The sequence below is a fragment of the Canis aureus genome, chromosome 23 (assembly GCF_053574225.1).
Source record: "Canis aureus isolate CA01 chromosome 23, VMU_Caureus_v.1.0, whole genome shotgun sequence".
In the NCBI taxonomy this organism is placed as follows: Eukaryota; Metazoa; Chordata; class Mammalia; order Carnivora; family Canidae; genus Canis; species Canis aureus.
In genome coordinates, this window is record NC_135633.1 from 17,413,723 (window position 1) to 17,431,683 (window position 17,961).

Consider the following 17,961-nt stretch of genomic DNA (forward strand, 5'->3'; position numbering starts at 1 on the left):
CGGGAGGGGCTCCCCTGGGAGACAAAGTCTCCTCCCTGCGTTGGTTCCGGCCAGTTTAGGAGGATCCCGGGGATGCCGCGTTCTTTGGTGGAATCCTGCCCCCCTTCCCCAGGCACTCCGGGGGAAGCCCAGGTCAACCGCCCCCGGCCCACCCAGCACTGAAGCCCAAGGCGCCTCAAGATTGCGCAAAAGCCTCTCCCTCCCCCGCGTGTTCGGTGGCATGTTCCTAAAATTCCCATCTGCACAACATAAACAGGAAACGTGCAGCAAAAGCCCTGGCAGTGCAAATTCCATGCTCCAGTCGAGGGCGGGGGAATCTTGTCTTTGAGAGGGGAGTAGAGGCGGGAGGGGGGGAGGGGAGGGGAAGAAGCAAACTTTCCAGGAGACCCCTCAACCATCCCCGTCTTTTCTTCCCAGATCCAGAAAGAAAGAATAAAGAAAGCGGAAGGAAGGGCTCCCCGCTTTGGAAAAAACAGGGGAGGGGGAGGTGGGGCACGAAGGGGCAGCCACGCGTCCTAGCGGGCCCCGCCCGCAGCGGCTGCGGTGGCGGGAACAGCCCCGGCCGCCCGCTCCCCGCGTCCAGCAGCCCCGCGCGCCTCGCGGCTGCGGGGTGGGCTCGCCGCCCGCCTCGGGCTCGCCAGTCCGCGCGGGTGGGGGCGGGGGAGGAGCGGGCGCTCCGCGCGGCGCAGGCGCACAGCGCGCCTCGGTTGTCAAACATGGCTGAAGGGCCCCCGCTGCCGCTGCTGCTGCTGCAGGGAAAATGCTGAGCCCTCCCGGGCACGGCGGGCGGCGGCGGCGAGGGCGGCTACGGGCACCCGCTTCCCGGGCGCGGCGGCGGCGGCCATGGCCCGGCTGGCCGACTACTTCATCGTAGTAGGCTACGACCACGAGAAGCCAGGTAAGGGTGTGGGGCGGGCGCCGCCCCCAGGCCTCCCCGCCCCCGCCTCCCCCCCACCGCCCCCCCGTCCTCCCCGGCCGCCGGCCAGTGGGCTCTGCGGGGCTGGGCGTCGCGGCCGGGAGGCGGGGAGGGCCGGGCCGGGCCGGGCGGCGGCGGAGCTGGCCGTCGGGGTCCGGCCTTCTCGGCTGGGCTGAGCCTCGCGGTGGGCGTGAGGGAGCGACACGAGGGGAGGGGAGGGGAGGGGGACGGGGACGGGGAGGGGGACGGGGAGGGGAGGAATCAACGTCGGCGGGGGCCCGGGGCGGCCCGGCCGGCGCAGCTGGGGGCGTGTCTGGGTGCCGCGACCCTCGCCCCGGAGGAGGCCGGTACCCGGGGCAGCGCCCGGAGGCCGGCGGGATTGGGCCGGGACTGCAGGGCTGGGGGGGCGGGAGCCGACTGTGCTAAGTTCCTCAGGGATGAACTTGTGCCCTGCATCCTGAGTGAGCGACGAGGGACGCAGGCGCCTGTCCTCTCCTAAAAGGAAACGCGGCGACCGTCCGGTGCTACCTCACCCCTGCGTTGTTGGGGGTCTGCCTGGTCCCCCCTCCCCCCCCCCCCCCCCCCGCCGTGAACGCGTGGTACCGGGGAGGGGGACAGGATCCTTGTACTCTTAAACATTTCTAGGAAATGCTCCCTGTTCTTTCAGGACGGATAGGACAGTCGTTTCAGTGTCTGAACACTATCTTTTAAGTAAGGACAGTCAGCCGATCGCTGAAAGTCTTGTTGCACGTTAATGTGTGGATTAAAAAAAAATTTTTTTTTGGATTAAAAAGGTTTTTTTTTTTAAAGATTTATTTATTTATTTATTTATTTATTTATTTATTTATTTATTTATTTATGATTTTCTTTATTTACTCATGAGAGAGAGGCAGAGACACAGGCAGAGGGAGAAGCAGGCTCCATGCAGGGAGCCCGATGCGGGACTCGATTCCCGTTCTCCAGGATCACGCCCTGGGCTGAAGGCAGGCGCTAAACCTCTGAGCCACCCGGGCTGCCCAAAAAGGCTCTTTTGGGTATAGGTGACACGCCGTGTTTAACGTGTGTTTTCATTATTTTAATTCATCACAGAACTTTATTCATAAGGAACAGCTTGTCGAATACATTGTATTTCAGTTTCGTCAAGGACTTCTGCAAATTAAGAAAATTCAGGGTTCGTGCACGTTTAATTTTGTACTTGCATTCCTTTATATGACTGTATAGCCGAGCATAATGTAATAAATTGAACTGGGAAAAAGCATAAATGTTTCAGGGTAATTCCGGTTGCACATTTTTTTTTTTAAGATTTTATTTATTTATTCATGAGACACACACACACACACAGAGACAGAGAGGCACAGACACACGCAGAGGGTGAAGCAGGCTCCATGCTGGGAGCCCGACGTGGGATCCACGTGGGACTCGATCCCGGGACTCCAGGATCACGCCCCAGGCCAAAGGCGGCGCTAAACCGCTGAGCCACCCGGGTTGCCGTGCTGGGTTGCACATTTGTAAGGAATTTTAGATAGCAGCAGATAGTTCCTTCATCTTTCAGAGGAGATGCTGAGATTTTGTTTTGCCGATGGTTACAGCCATTTGTAGTGTCAGGATGTCATTATTTTACCCACTGTTGCTCAACTGTCCCTTTCCCTTTCACTATGACTCTTCCAATAACTTCCTTTAGTGAGAACCTTTTATATATTTTAATCTTTCGTTACTCACAACCTGATTGAGGTATTGTTAAGAGAAGGGCTTGGGCTGTATTTAAAGTATCTTCTGGCTCCGATATTTTCCTTTTTCCTAGTAATTTTGCATAGTCTGGTGTCTCTTACCAAGATTAACAATATGAAGAAACACAGTTTATTTTTAATATTGTTTCATTTTTACCAACTTTCTTTTCTTTTCTTTTTATAAAAGATTTTATTGGGGGATCCCTGGGTGGCTCAGCGGTTTAGCGCCTGCCTTCAGCCCAGGGAGTGATCCTGGGGTCCTGGGATTGAGTCCCACATGAGCTCCCTGCATGGAGCCTGCTTCTCCCTCTGCCTGTGTCTCAGCCTCTCTCTCTCACTCTGTGTCTCTCATGAATAAATAAATAAAATCTTTATTTTATTTTATTTTTTTAATAACATCTTTACAAAATATAAATCTTATTTATCTATTCATGAGAGACACAGAGAGGGGCAGAGACATAGGCAGAGAGAGAAATAGGCTCCCTGAGGGGCTCGCCATGCGAGACTCCATCCCAGGACTCTGGGATCAGGACCTGAGCTGAAGGCAGATGCTCAACTACTGAGCCACCCAGGCGCCCCTTGTTTTTTTTTTTTTTTTTTTCTTGAAACTGAAACAATCACAAACTTGCAGAAAACTTGCAAATGAAGTACAAAGAACTTTTTCTCCTGAACCATTTGAGAGGAAGATGCTGACCTGATGCCCTATTATCTCAGAATACTTTAGTATGCATTTTTTTTTTTTACAAACAAGGATATTCTCTTACTTAATCACAACACAATTATCAAAATCAGGAAATTTGTATTGATAACAGTACTCCGTCTAGTTTTTGACTGGTTCAGGCTTTGTTGATTGTTAATCAACATTAACCATTAATCTTACTGCTGGTAAAAGGACCCTATTCAGAATTACATGTTGCTTTGTTGCTTTTACTTGTCTTCTCTCTGTAGTCTTCTTCATTCTGGAACAATTCCTCCATCTTCTTTTGACTTTCATAACCTTGACACTTGGGAAGACTACAGGGTAGTTATTTTGTAGAATGCCCCTCAATTTGGGATTATCTGTACAGGTTATGTACTTGGGTGAAATATCACAAAAGTGATACAGCCTGTCAGTTGGTACACAATTTCAATTTATCTATTGGTGATTTTCATTTTGATTACTTGATGTAAGCAATGCCTGCTAGTGTTCCTCGCTGTAAAGTTAGTATGTATCTGTAGATAAATAATTTTGTGTGGAGTGCTTTGAAACTATGATAATATCTTGTTCCTCATCTGACTAATGTATTCCTGTATTTCTATTTGTATGAATGTTTTTTTAGTGGATTATATTGTTACTATTTATTTTGATGTTTAGATTGTTCCTCTTTGGCTAATGAGAGCCCATTAGGCTGGCTTTTTTTTTTTTTTAAAGATTTATTTAAAAAAATAAAGATTTATTTATTTACTTATTCATGATAGACATAGAGAGAGAGAGAGGCAGAGGCACAGGAGGAGGGGGAAGCAGGCTCCACGCCGGGAGCCCGCCGCGGACCCAGGACTCGATCCCAGGACTCCAGGATCTCGCCCTGGGCCAAAGGCAGGCGCTAAACCGCTGAGCCACCCAGGGATCCCCATAGGGCTTTTATGTCTTTTTGACACGCCTCCATCATTCTTTTAGCATGTCTTTACTTTTTAGCACAGATTTATTCTGTACTCTACCTGCCTTAGTCCTGCAGTTGGTTATTTCTCTGGACCCCTGCTTCCTTGGGAGGCTGGATCCTTTTGGTGGAGAATGACATTTTTTTTTTTTAAAGATTTTATTTATTTATTCATGAGAGACACAGAGAGAGGCAGAGACATAGGCAGAGGGAGAAGCAGCCTCTGCTCAAGGAGCTCGATGTGGGACTCGATCTCGGGACGGCGGGATCATGACCTGAGCTGGAGGCAGATGCTCAACTGCTGAGCTACCTAGGCTTCCCGAGAATGACATTTTGAAGGTACAATCTCAGTGCTAGTATGTTTGTTGCTGTTGGGTTGTTAATTCTCCCAGACCCTTTTAATGGATGAAGTGGGGGAATACATAGATGTATGTGTACACACACACACAAACACACATCTGTATTTATTTATCTGTACATATTTAAAAGGATGAGTTTGTGTGAATATTAGTGTTAGTATCTCCGATTTCAGTACAACACTCCAGTTCTTTTCATATTTGTAATACTCTCCTCTGATAGAAATCTGGCTTCCATTATCCTTAATATATTTACATATTTGTTCAATCTTCCTGTATTTAACCAAACTTTCATATTTGCTACCACCCCCTCCTTTCCTTGATGCCTTTTTTCCTTCTGTTACTTCTTCATTCTATCCCTCCCATGCCCCTGCCCCTTTCAGAATCTAACAGCACATACCAGGATGTCCCAATACAGAAAGGATACTTTCTTCAACTGCTCTGACTCTGACTCCCCATGTTAGCTTTCTTACTGTTTGTAGATATACTTCTCACCCCACTTAAGGCTCTGATGCTCCACATTGGGCCGCTTTACTTACTTATTTATTTATTTATTTATTTATTTACGATTTTAGTTATTCATGAAAGACGAGAGAGAGAGCCAGGCAGAGGCAGAGGTTTTATTTATTTATTTATTCATGAGACACACACACACACACACACACACAGAGGCAGAGACACAGGCAGAGGGAGAAGCAGGTTCCATGCAGGGAGCCTGATGTGGGACTCGATTCTGGGACCGCGGGATCATGCCCTGAGCCAAAGGCAGACGCTCAACCGCTGAGCCACTCAGGCGTCCCTGTACTGCTTTAATGTGAAGACATCCTCTTCATTCTGTTCACACCAGTGTGCCATGCCAGGTTGCCCCTCTGTGTTGACACCTTCCTTTCAGTGCTTGGGCTGAACATGTTTGAATGATCCTTCCCACATGGACTCCTTTCTTGGTTCACTTGGGCTCTTACAACTCCCACTCCACCCAAGGCTGACATGACTACGCACCATCCCACAGCAGGGGAAGGGAAGATTATTTTATTATTATTTATTATTTGTGGGGGGGGGCAAAGGGGTGAGGAAGAGATCGAATCCTAAGTAGATTCCATACCCAGTGTTTGAGCCCGATGGAGGGCTCCATCTCACAATGCTGAGATCATGATCTGAGCTGAAATAAGGGCTTCACCCTCTGCCTGTATCTCTGCCTCTCTCTCTGTGTCTCTCATGAATAAATGAATAAAATCTTAAAAAAAAAAAAAAAGAATCAGATACCTAATTGACTAAGCCACACAGGTGACTTTTTATTTTTTTAATAACTCTACTCCACACATGAAGCTTGAACTCACAACTCCAAGATCAAGAGTTGTATGCTTTACTGACTAAAGCCAGTTAGGTATCCCAGGGAAGATTATTATTATTAATTATTATTATTCTTTAAAAGACTTTATTTATTTATTTATTTTTTAAAAAATTTTTTTATTTATTTATGATAGTCACACAGAGAGAGAGAGAGAGAGAGGCAGAGACATAGGCAGAGACATAGGCAGAGGGAGAAGCAGGCTCCATGCACCGGGAGCCTGACTTGGGATTCGATCCCGGGTCTCTAAGATCGCACCCCAGGCCAAAGGCAGGCGGTAAACCGCTGTGCTACCCAGGGATCCCTACTTACTTACTTACTTACTTATTTATTTATTTATTTATTTTAAATTTTTTAAGATTTTATTTATTTATTCATGAGAGACACAGAGAGAGAGATGCAGAGACACAGGCAGAGGGAGAAGCAGACTCCACACAGGAAGCCCGATGTGGGACTCGATCCGGGGTCTCCAGGATCAGGCCCTGGGCTGAAGGTGGCGCTAAACCACTGAGCCACCGGGCTGCCCCGCTATTTATTTATTTTTATTCATTCATTCATTCATTCATTCATGTGGGGAGCCCGACGTGGGACTCGATCCCTGGTCCCCAAGATCACACTCTGGGCTGAAGGCGGTGCTAAACCGCTGAGCCACCCGGGGTGCCCAGAAGATTATTTTTTTAAGTAACAAAATCCAAAAGCTTTTATAAATCATACAATCTATATAGTAAAAATGTATGATTTTGTTATAACTTTTTTACTTGGGATAATTTTCTTTAGTCACATTTATTGGAGTATAATTTGTATGTAATAAATTTACCTTCTTTTAAAAAATATTTTATTTTTTTTAGCCATTCTAGTGGATATGTAACGGTATCTCTTATGATTTTGATTTGTATCTTCTTGGTTACTAATGATATTAATGACCTTTTCATATACTTAACTGCACTTGAATATTTTTAATAAAGTCTCATCAAATTTTTGTTCTTTTCTATAAGATTGTTTAGCTTATTATTATTAAGGTGTTTTTAAAAAAAATTTCAAATACAGAGCTACTGGGGTGGCTCCATCAGTTAAGCATCTCACTCTTTAAAAAAAAAAAGATTTATTTATTTGAGAGAGAGAAAGAAAAAGCACACACAGGGGAAGGGGTAGAGGGAGAGGGAGAGGGGAAGCAGATGCCCCACCGAGTGGGCTTGATCCCATGACCCTGAGATCGTGTCCTGAGCGGGAACTAAGAGTTGGTCACTCAATTGATAGAGCTACCCAGGTACCCCAAGCATAGGACTCTTGATCTCAGCTCAGGTCTTTTTTTTTTTTTTTTTTTTAAGATTTTATTTCTTATTCTCACGTGCGTGCACAGGCAAGAGAGAGAAGCAGAGAGAGAGAGAGAGAGAGAGAGAGAGAGAAGCAGAGAGGCGGAGATGCCGGCTCCATTCAGGGAGCCTGATGCTGGACTCAAACCCAGGACTCCAGGATCATGCCCTGGGCCAAAGGCAGGCTCAGCTCAGATCTTGATGTCAGGGTTGTGAGTACAAGCCCCATCTTGGGCTTCACACTTGAGTGTGATACATTTCAAATGCAAGTCTTTATTAGGTGGTTTGCAAATAATTCCTTTAAATCTGTGATTTTTCCTTTTCGTTTTCTTAACAGTATCTTTTGAAGAACAGATGTTTTACTTTGGGATAATTTTTTAGATATTTGAATACTTTTATATCTTCAGTTGTAGCCTTTGAGTTAGTCCTTTTTATGTAAAGCCCTCTGTAAAAATTTATTGGAAGAAAATCCACTGAATCTGTGTACTTTGAATTGTAAGTGAAGAATAAACCTAGTTGATTCTGTAAATTTTTATTTTTATTTTTATTTTTTTTTAATTTTATTTATTTATGATAGTCACAGAGAGAGAGAGAGGCAGAGACACAGGCAGAGGGAGAAGCAGGCTCCATGCACCGGGAGCCTGACGTGGGATTCGATCCCGGGTCTCCAGGATCGCGCCCTGGGCCAAAGGCAGGCGCCAAACTGCTGCGCCACCCAGGGATCCTGATTCTGTAAATTTTTATTATAAAGCTTTCTTTGAAAGTATGATTTTATTACCTAAATCTCTCTAAAAGCTAATCAGATTATGATAATATGATGCTGAATACCACAGTATTCCTGGAATTAATCAGTGTACTTTATATTTGTTCCTAAACTATCTTTTCAATTAGTAATACTTTTCAGTTGAATTTTTTTCATATATTTATGTTAAAATTGTATTGAAAGACAAAAATCATTGTCTTTTGAAAAATTGCCTTTACAAACTGGAGAAAATAATCCATACTATTTGAATTGTATACAAAGAAGAGTGCTGGGCATATAGTAGATGTTTAATAAAGATGTGTTGAAAGAATACACGATTGCTGAAAATATAAAAAGCAATAAGAAAGTGTGGTTATAAAAGAATATCGAGAAATTTTTATGGTGATAGAACTATTTTGTATCTTGACTAGGTGGTGGATACATGAACCTACATTTGTGATAAATTGCCTAGAAGTAAATAAACACACACACACATCTGAATAAATAGAGTTAAAATTGGGGGATTCTGAATAAGAAAGTAGATTGTAGGATGTCTGGGTGGCTCAGTGGTAAGTGTCTACGTTAGTCACAGGACATGATCCTGGGTCGGGGGTCGAGTCCCACATCAGGCTCCCTGTGAGGAGCCTGCTTCTCCCTCTGCCTATGTCTCTGCCTCTCTCTGTGTCCCTCATGAATAAGTAAATAAAATCTAAAAAAAAAAATAAAAAGTAGATTGTATTAATATTGTATTAATCTTGGTGTTGATATTGTACTATGATTTTACAAGATGTTACCATTGGCAGAAACTAGGTAAAGAGAAATGGAATTATTTTTTACAATGATCTCAAAATAAAAAACTTAATTTAGAGAAGCTATAAGATAGGAGTGCCTGATTGGCTCTGTCAGTAGAATATGTGACTCTTGATATCAGGGTCATGAGTTCAAGCCCCACATTGGATGTGGAGCCTACTTAAAATAATAAATAAATAAGCTATGAGATAAAAAGATATTCATAGTATTCTTACTTTTTCCTTAATGTTTCCTTAATGACATAGGAAAAATTATTGTATAAAATTTCAGGAAAACATCATGAGCCTCAGTGGGTGAATTATTACATTTTATAGGTATATCAATTTAACTTTATCATTTAACTTTATTTTTGGATATTCAATGTGTTTCCAGTTTTTCTTTTAAGTTTTTTTTTTTTTAATTTTTATTTATTTATGATAGTCACAGAGAGAGAGAGAGAGAGAGAGAGAGAGGCAGAGACATAGGCAGAGGGAGAAGCAGGCTCCATGCACCGGGAGCCCGACGTGGGATTCGATCCCGGGTCTCCAGGATCATGCCCTGGGCCAAAGGCAGGTGCTAAACTGCTGCGCCACCCAGGGATCCCATGTGTTTCCAGTTTTGTGTTCTTATAATAATACACTGTCATGCTGAGGAGAACATACCTGGAAAACCACTGATTTTTATGACAGTTTGATTTTGATAATTTGAAAGTTGCATATGACTATGCATACTATTTAGGAAATTAGAAATATCAATTGTTTTTAAGAGATGAGGTTATTTAGCGAATTCTTTTTTTTAATATTAAAATATTTTAAAGATTTTCTTTATTTATTTGAGAGAGAGAGAGAGGATCACACCCTGAGCCAAAGGCAGATGCTCAGGCACTGAGTCACCCAGGTGTCCCTTTTTAAAGATTTTATTTATTTATTTGAGAGAGAGTGAGAGAGAGAGAGAACAAGCAAGCAAGCAAGCAAGCAAGCAAGCGTGTGAGAGTGAGCATGAGCAGAAGAGAGGGAGGGGAAGAGGAAAAAGGAGAAGCAGGTTCCCCGCTGATCAGGGCTCCTTCCTGGGACGCTAGGATCATGACCTGAGTTGAAGGCGGATACTTAACCCCTTAACTGACTGAGCCACCCAGCCTGCCAACTATTTTCATTTTTCTTTTTGTTTTTACTTTCTTCTACTTTTACTGAGATTTGTCCAAGAAAAATTGATAATGACTACATGGGTTAAATCCCTTCTATGACTTTACTTTTATCTTTTTTTTTTTTTTTTTTTTTAATTCATGAGAGACACAGGGAGAGAGGCAGAGACATAGGAGACATAGGCAGAGGGAGAAGCAGGCTCCATGCAGGAAACCTGATGTGGGACTCGATCCCAGGGCCCTGGAATCATGCCCTGAGCCAAAGGCAGATGCTCAATTGCTGAGCCACCCAGGCATCCCTTTTACTTTTTTTTACTTGAATATCTTTTTTTATTTTTATTTATTTTATTTATTTATTTATTTTTTAAAATTGCATTTATTTATTCCCAAGAGACACAGAGAGAGAGACAGAGAGAGAGAGAGAGAGAGAGAGGCAGAGGGAGAAGCAGGCTCCAGGCGAGGAGCCTGATGCGGGACTCGATCCCAGGACCCAGGATCCCGCCCTGGGCCAAAGGCAGGCGCTCAACCACTGAGCCACCCAGGCGCCCCGATTTTTTTATTTTTTTTAAGTTGGCTCCACAGCCAATGTGGAGCTTGAACTCATGACCTTGAGGTCAAGTGTCGCATGCTCTACTGACTGAACCAGCCTAGGTAGCCCTCTTTTTGTTTTTTTGCTGTCTATTAATACATTTAGAGTTTAATCCATTTATCTAGATAGTATTTAACCTTTAGTCAAGTATCTTAATCATTTGAAATTCTTGTATTCTTTCGTTTGAACCCGTGTAAGTATATTAGAGAAAGATTTGCAGTACTTAGGTATTTGTTGAGGCAGTATGAGTGAAATAAGCTAAGAGGTAAACCTAATGGACATTACCTGAAATATAGTTTGAGACATTATAAAAATTGATAATTCATGGGCAGCCCTGGTGGTGTAGCGGTTTAGTGCCGCCTGCTGCCGGGGGTGTGATCCTGGAGACCCCGATCGAGTCCCACATTGGGCTCCCTGCGTGGAGCCTGCTTCTCCCTCCACCTGTGTCTCTGCCTCTCTTTCTTTTTCTTTCTTTCTTTCTTTCTTTCTTTCTTTCTTTCTTTCTTTCTTTCTTTCTTTCTTTCTTTCTTCTTTCTCTTTCTTTCTTTCTTTCTTTCTTTTTCTTTCTTTCTCTCTCTCTCTCTCTGTCTCTATGAATAAATAAATAGAATCTTAAAAAAAATAAAAATTGACAATTCATTATTATTATTATTATTTAAAGATTTATTTATTCATGAGAGACAGAGGCAGAGACATAGGCAAAGGAAGAAGCAGGCTCCCTGTGGGGAGTCCGCTACGGGACTTGATCCCAGGACCCCGGGATCATACCTGGAGCTGACAGCAGATGCTCAACCACTGAGTCATTCAGGTGCCCTGATAATTCATTATTATTGAACCATTGTAATTCATACTCAGCCTGGGTTCCTTCTCTTTTCCCATTCTGTATTGAAGTACAGTAGTTGAGATTTTTTGGTTGCTGTTTATTGCTAGCTGTCAAGAACCATTTGGGATTCGTTGATTTGACAAGTATTTATTGCTTTTCAGGCATCATGCTAAGTGCTAGAACAAAAACAAATGAATAAATGTAAGATGCTGTCCCTACCTTAGCCATTAATGGAGACAATCTTGAAATAAATAATGATAAATGAAGAAGATGGATTCACTTTACTGTGAAAGAAAGTGAAAACTTCTTATGAGAGGTGATGTTTAAGCCAAGTTATTTAAGATGAATAAGCACTGCCATGTGGAAAAGAGGGTAAAGGAGATTAAAGACAGATAGAAGAACATGTAAATATGTGAATGGTTCCAGGAATGGCAAAAAATATACTGTAGATGAGAATTGAAGTGAATTTTGCTAGAGTGGGTTCAGATAAGATTATGAAAAGTTATGTATATCAGATAAGATTATGAAAAGTTATGTATATCAGGCTATGGAATTTAGCCTTAACTCTGTAGACAGTGGGATCTATTAAAAAATGGGGGTCTTCGGCACCTGGGTGGCTCATTTGGTGAAGTGTCTGCCTTTGGCTCAGGTCGTGATTTTGGGGTTCTGGGATCATGATCTCGGGGTCCTGGGATTGAGTTCCGTGTTGGGCTCCCTTGTTCAGTGGGGAACTTGCTTTTCCCTCTGCCTCTGCCCCTCCCCCTACTTGCGCGTGTACACATTCTCTGTCAAATACATAAAATCATAAAAAAAAGAAAAAAGAAAAAAAATGGGGGGGGTCTTGAAAAGCAAGAAACAACATAGAAGTGTGACCCAAATGGCAATGGACTGGAGGGAGAAAGACCAAGGTGAGCAAACTCAGGAGCTTTTACAGTGAGAATGGAAAGTGTGGAATCTAGAGAAATTTAAAAGCTCAAATTAGCAAATTTAATAATGAAATGGGATAAAGGAGGGATAAGGAGGAAGAGTTGTTGAGGGTAACAAAGTTTCTTCCCTAGTTAATTGAGTATTGATTCTATGAATGTAAATAGGGAATTCAGAAGAACAAATAAGTTTGGATGTAGGAAATAAATGCTGAGCTTAGTTTTGGATATGGAGATTAAAGGTGCTTGCCTATAATCAAGGTAGAGATGTCATTTAGGTGTCTAGATGTATGGGTCAGGAGATAAGAGAAGTGAAAATTAGAGATTTAATTTGACAATTACCAATATCCAACTGATTGTTAGATATAAATAAAAAAATGAGATTGTTGAGGAAGTGTATATAGAATGAAAAGGAGGGGCCTAAGAATTGAGCCCAGGGAAAATTCAATATTTAAGGGGTAGGTAGAGCAGTAATAGCCAGGAGTGGTCAGAGGTATTGCAAGAGAACCAAGATAATGTGATATCATGGAAACCTTGCATGTAGAGAATTTTGAGGAGGAGGAAATGATGAATGTCAAAAACTCTGAAGATGTCATGTATAATGAGGACTAACAATAGTGTCTTAGTCTATTTGGGTTGCTGTAACAAATTACCATAAACTGAGTGGCTTAAACAACAAACATTTATTTCTCTCAGTTCTGGAGGTTGTGAAGTCCACGATCAAGGCCCAAGCTGATTCAGATCTTGTGAGGGCTGGCTTCCTGGCTTATAGAGAATGGTCTTTCCATCATGTCCTCACATGGTGGAAGGGGCAAGGAAGTCTCTGGGGCCTGTTTTATAAGGGCATTAATCTCATTCAGAATCCTTACTATGTAGTCACCTCCAAATACCTTCACTTTGGCTCTACCTCCAAATGCTAGCACATTGAGGATTAGATTTCAATATATGAATTTTGAGGGACACAAACAGTCTATGGCAAATAGGCTCATGGACTTGATAATAAGGATAGTGACTTTAGAACATTATCGTAGAGTTGTGGGAGGCCAAAGCCAGTTTGATAAATGCATGTCCTAGGTCATATGCTGTATATGCCTCACAGAGTCCTATTTATTTTATTTCTTTTTAGAAGCTCACTATGACCTGACTCCCCTGGCTTGTGAGAAGTGGAAAGAGGAGTCAGAGGTGATGTCAAAAATTCCAAACATGAAAGTCTGGGATACTTGTGATAGAAAATATTTTACTCTTAACATTTATTTGTCTTTGTGGTCTTGTAAGATGATGGGGTTTTATTTACTTTAATAGCCATCCAAATGGACACTTCAGAAAGAGGGACAGATAGGGGCTGGGCACTAAGATTTGAGAGTCATTAGAATAGAGCTATCACACTGAATACCACCAGAAAGTTGGTATAGAGTGGAAGTATAGAGGACCAAGGACTGAGTTTTGGGAAATTTATTGCTAGAAGAGTAGAAAATAAAAGAAGGCATAGAAGAAGGGTTGGAGAGTTTAGGAGAGATATTTAGTTTTCCTCAGGACCTATTCTCCTAGAGGGTAATAGAACCACTGGTTTTTCATTAGTTATGTGGCCATGTAGAAGAGGGACTATTTTCGAGTTTTGTTTCTTTCCTGTTTTTTTTCTTCTCACTTTCAATTCTCTTTCTTTTTTTTAAAAATATTTTATTTATTCATGAGAGACACACACAGACACACAGAGGGGCTGAGACACCGGCAGAGGGAGAAGCAGGCTCCATGCAGGGAGCCTGATGCAGGATTCAATCCCAGGACTCCAGGATCACGCCCTGGGCCGAAGGCAGGTGCTAAACCACTGAGCCACTTAGGGATCCCGACATCTTTTATTTATACCTGTTTTCCACCCACGATTTCAGCATTGACAAAACTTTGATGTTACCTAGAAACATGGTCATAACATTCATGTACAACTCAAAGTGTAGCTAAAAACAAGCGTCACATTTTCTATTATTTCTAAAAGAAAAATAAGTTCTGTAGAACATGTGTTCATATTTGTTTTTAATTAATGCTTTGTCATCTTTTCTGTTTGATTTTAATCTGAGCAAATAATGATACCATTTTTATTACTCAGTAAGCATGAATGTTAGTTGAAGTAGTTTTTAAAAAACAGTAGTTTAAGTTCCCAAACATCTAAAGCTGGACTGATTTAATTTGTACAGTTAAACTGAAATAATGTTTTCTTTTTATAATATATTTTTTAAAATTTTTTACTTATTTATGATAGTCACACACAGAGAGAGAGAGAGAGGCAGAGACACAGGCAGAGGGAGAAGCAGGCTCCACGCACCAGGAGCCCGACATGGGATTCGATCCCGGGTCTCCAGGATCGCGCCCTGGGCCAAAGGCAGGCGCTAAACCGCTGCGCCACCCAGGGATCCCTGAAATAATGTTTTCTAAAAGCTATCCTGTCACTTCTTTTTTTTTTTTTTTAAGATATTTTATTTATTTATTAATGAGAGACAGAGAGAGAGAGAGAGAGTCAGAGACATAGGCAGAGGGAGAAGCAGGCTCCCTCCCTTTTTTTTAAACAATAAGATATTTTGTACAATTACCCACTGCTGGATTTGACTTAGGTGGGGCAGAGAGTATCTCTGCCTTCCTGATATATTTCAGCCCCTGAAGTTATTGTAGATTAACATAATGGCCCCCAGGAAGGTGATATATTCTTGAAACTTCACCGCTTGATCCTTGTTCTGGTCCAGGTCCCCCATCACCTTTGCAATGTCAGCATCCTGCAGCTTCAGGCCAGTGGGGAATTCTTTCTGGGTCAGCTCCTTCAGCTCCTTCTTGGTCAGGATGTTCTTGTCACCTTCCCTGCCTGAGTTCTTGTGGGTGGTAGATGGCCACAAGGAGGCCAATGGCCTGATCCAGGGGGCAAGCCATGGCTGGGTGCTGGGGTCAACAGGCAGCTATGAGAATGTTGTCGAGGGAGCGTTAAGGATCTCCTGTCACTTTCTTTTTACTCCCTTGTGTGATGAGTCTGTTTTTTGTTTTTTTTTTTACTAATGATTAAACAGTAATTAGTTACCAAAGCATCTGGTTAAAAAAAATCCAATCAAAACAGCAAAACTGGTCTCTCCTGTAGACCAGTTGTCTCCTGGTCACATGTTATGTGAGGCTCACTAGGGATTGTTTATTTTTTAAAATATTTTATTAATTTATTTGACACACACATACACACACACACACACACACACACAGAGTATGCACACAAACAAGGGGAGCGGCAGGCAGAGGGAGAGGGAGAAGCAGATTTCCCACTGAGCAGAGAGCCCCACATGGGGCTTGATCCCAGGACTCTGGGATCATGACCTGAGCTGAATGCGAATGCTTAACCGACTGACCTAAGCACCCTGGGATTGTTTATTTTTATTGGGCAATTTTAGAGAAATGGTGTGATGAAATCACCATTTTGCCAAGAGTTATTTGTGTTTGTCGATCATGAGGTTTGAAGCTATTGAAGACATTATTTGAAGATTTAAGGAAATTTTGTGAGTAGCTAATGGCACATAAGTAACCCTCAGCTATGGTGAACTACTTGGTATTCTCTTTAAAGAATCAATATGGTTTCTTTGACTTTGCAATTGCTACTCTTGTTATCTGTCTGATTTTAGCCATCCTACTGGGTGTGAAGTGGTATACTATTGATATTTTTAAAATAAATATTTATTTGAGAGAGAGAGTGTGCGAGAGAGCACATGAGCCAGGGAAGGGGCAGAGAAGCAGACTCCTCACTGAGCAGGGAGCCTGACTTGGAACTGGATCCTAGGACTCTCGGATCATGACCTGATCCAAAGGCAGTCGCTTAACTGACTGAGCCACCCAGGAGCCCTGTTTTTTTTTTTTTTTAATATTTTATTTATTTATTCATGATAGAGAGAGAGAGAGAGAGGCAGAGACACAGGCAGAGGGAGAAGCAGGCTCCATGCCAGGAGCCCGACGTGGGACTCGATCCCGGGACTCCAGGATCGCGCCCTGGGCCAAAGGCGGGTGCCAAACCGCTGAGCCACCCAGGGATCTCCTATTTTTGTTTTTTTTTTAATAAAGATTTTATTTATTTATTTGAGAGATAGAGTAAGAGAATGTGAAGTGGTATACTACTGACATTTTAACGGATGGTTTTCTTGAGATTTTTGTGTGCATTTATAAGTATCATTTTTTCCAGCGTGATTTCTTTTTTTTTCATTATTATTATCATTTTTTAAAAGATTCTTATTTATTTATTCATGAGAGACACACAGAGAGAGAGGCAGAGACACAGGCAGAGGGAGAAGCAGGCTCCATGCAGGGAGCCTGATGTGGGACTCGATCCTTGGACTCCAGGATCATGCCCTGGGCCGAAGGCAGTGCTAAACCACTGAGCCACCTGGGCTGCCCTTTTTTTTCTTTTCCTTTTTTTTTTTTTAAGATTTTATTTATTTATTCATGAGAGACACAGAGAGAGAGAGAGGCTGAGACACAGGCAGAGGGAGAAGCAGGCTTCATGCAAGGAGCATGATGTGGGACTTGATCCTGGGTCCCCAGGATCACACCCTGGGCTGCAGGCGGCACTAAACCCCTGTGCCACCGGGGCTGCCCCCCCCTTTTTTTTCTTTTTTAAATTGAAGTATAATTGATATACAATATCCCATTAGTGTCTGATACATCATACTGATTTGATGTTTTCATATACTATAAAATGATTTCCACTGAAAGTCTAGTTACCATCTGTCACCATACAAATGTTACTATTAATATAAATATTATATTTTTCCCTATGCCATATATTATAATTTTTATTTTACTTATTATAAAACAAATTATAAATTATTCATTTATGAATTATGCAGTCTGTGTGGGTTTTTTTTGTTTGTTTGTTTTTGTTTTTTGTTTTTTGTAAGTAGGCTCCACTTCCAGTGTGGAACCCAATGTGAGACCTGAACTCATGATGCTAAGATAAAGAGTCTGACACTTGACAAACTGACAGGTGCCCCTGCTGTATTTTTATTTTCTTTTATTTTTTAAGGAGTTTATTTATTTATTCATGAGAGAGAGAGAGAGAGGCAGAGACACAGGCAGAGCGAGAAACAGGCTCCATGCAGGGAGCGCGATGTGGGACGTGATCCCAAGTCTCCAGGATCACCCTCCAGGCCGAAGGCGACGTTAAATTGGTGAGCCACCGGGGCTGCCCAATGAATTAATTCTTTTATTCTTTAATTTTTTAATTTTTTAATTTATGATAGTCACACACACATAGAGAGAGAGAGAGAGAGGGCCAGAGACATAGGCAGAGGGAGAAGCAGGCTCCATGCACCGGGAGCCCGACGTGGGACTCGATCCCGGGTCTCCAGGATTGCCCCCTGGGCCAAAGGCAGGCGCCAAACCAGTGCGCCACCCAGGGATCCCTAATTCTTGTAAATTATTTAAAAATTGTCTGGCACACCACATGAAAAAATGCTCAATATCACTTGACATCATGGAAATACAGATCAGGGGGATCCCTGGGTGGCTCAGCGGTTTAGCACCTGCCTTTGGCCCAGGGTGTGATCCTGGAGTCCCGGGGTCGAGTTCCACCTCGGGTTCCCTGCATGGAGCCTGTTTCTCCCTCTGCCTGTGTCTCTGTCTCTCTCTCTCTTTGTCTCTCATGA

General features: G+C 42.7%; 1 protein-coding gene and 1 pseudogene across 3 annotated transcripts in view; one reads left to right on the forward strand and one right to left on the reverse strand.

Moving 5' to 3' along the window:
* The first annotated feature begins 688 nt into the window (after nt 1–688).
* The window catches only part of SBF2 (SET binding factor 2), a 461,568-nt gene continuing 444,295 nt past the window's right edge, over nt 689–17,961 (forward strand). For 2 of the 3 annotated variants that reach the window (XM_077866518.1, XM_077866519.1), the window contains exon 1: nt 689–898. In XM_077866518.1, the coding sequence (XP_077722644.1) occupies nt 844–898 (55 nt within the window). In that variant the 5' untranslated portion in view covers nt 689–843. The remainder of the gene's footprint in view (nt 899–17,961) is intronic. The other variant, XM_077866520.1, reaches the window with a different exon arrangement.
* Nucleotides 14,944–15,217, reverse strand: LOC144295528 (protein S100-A6 pseudogene; annotated as a pseudogene).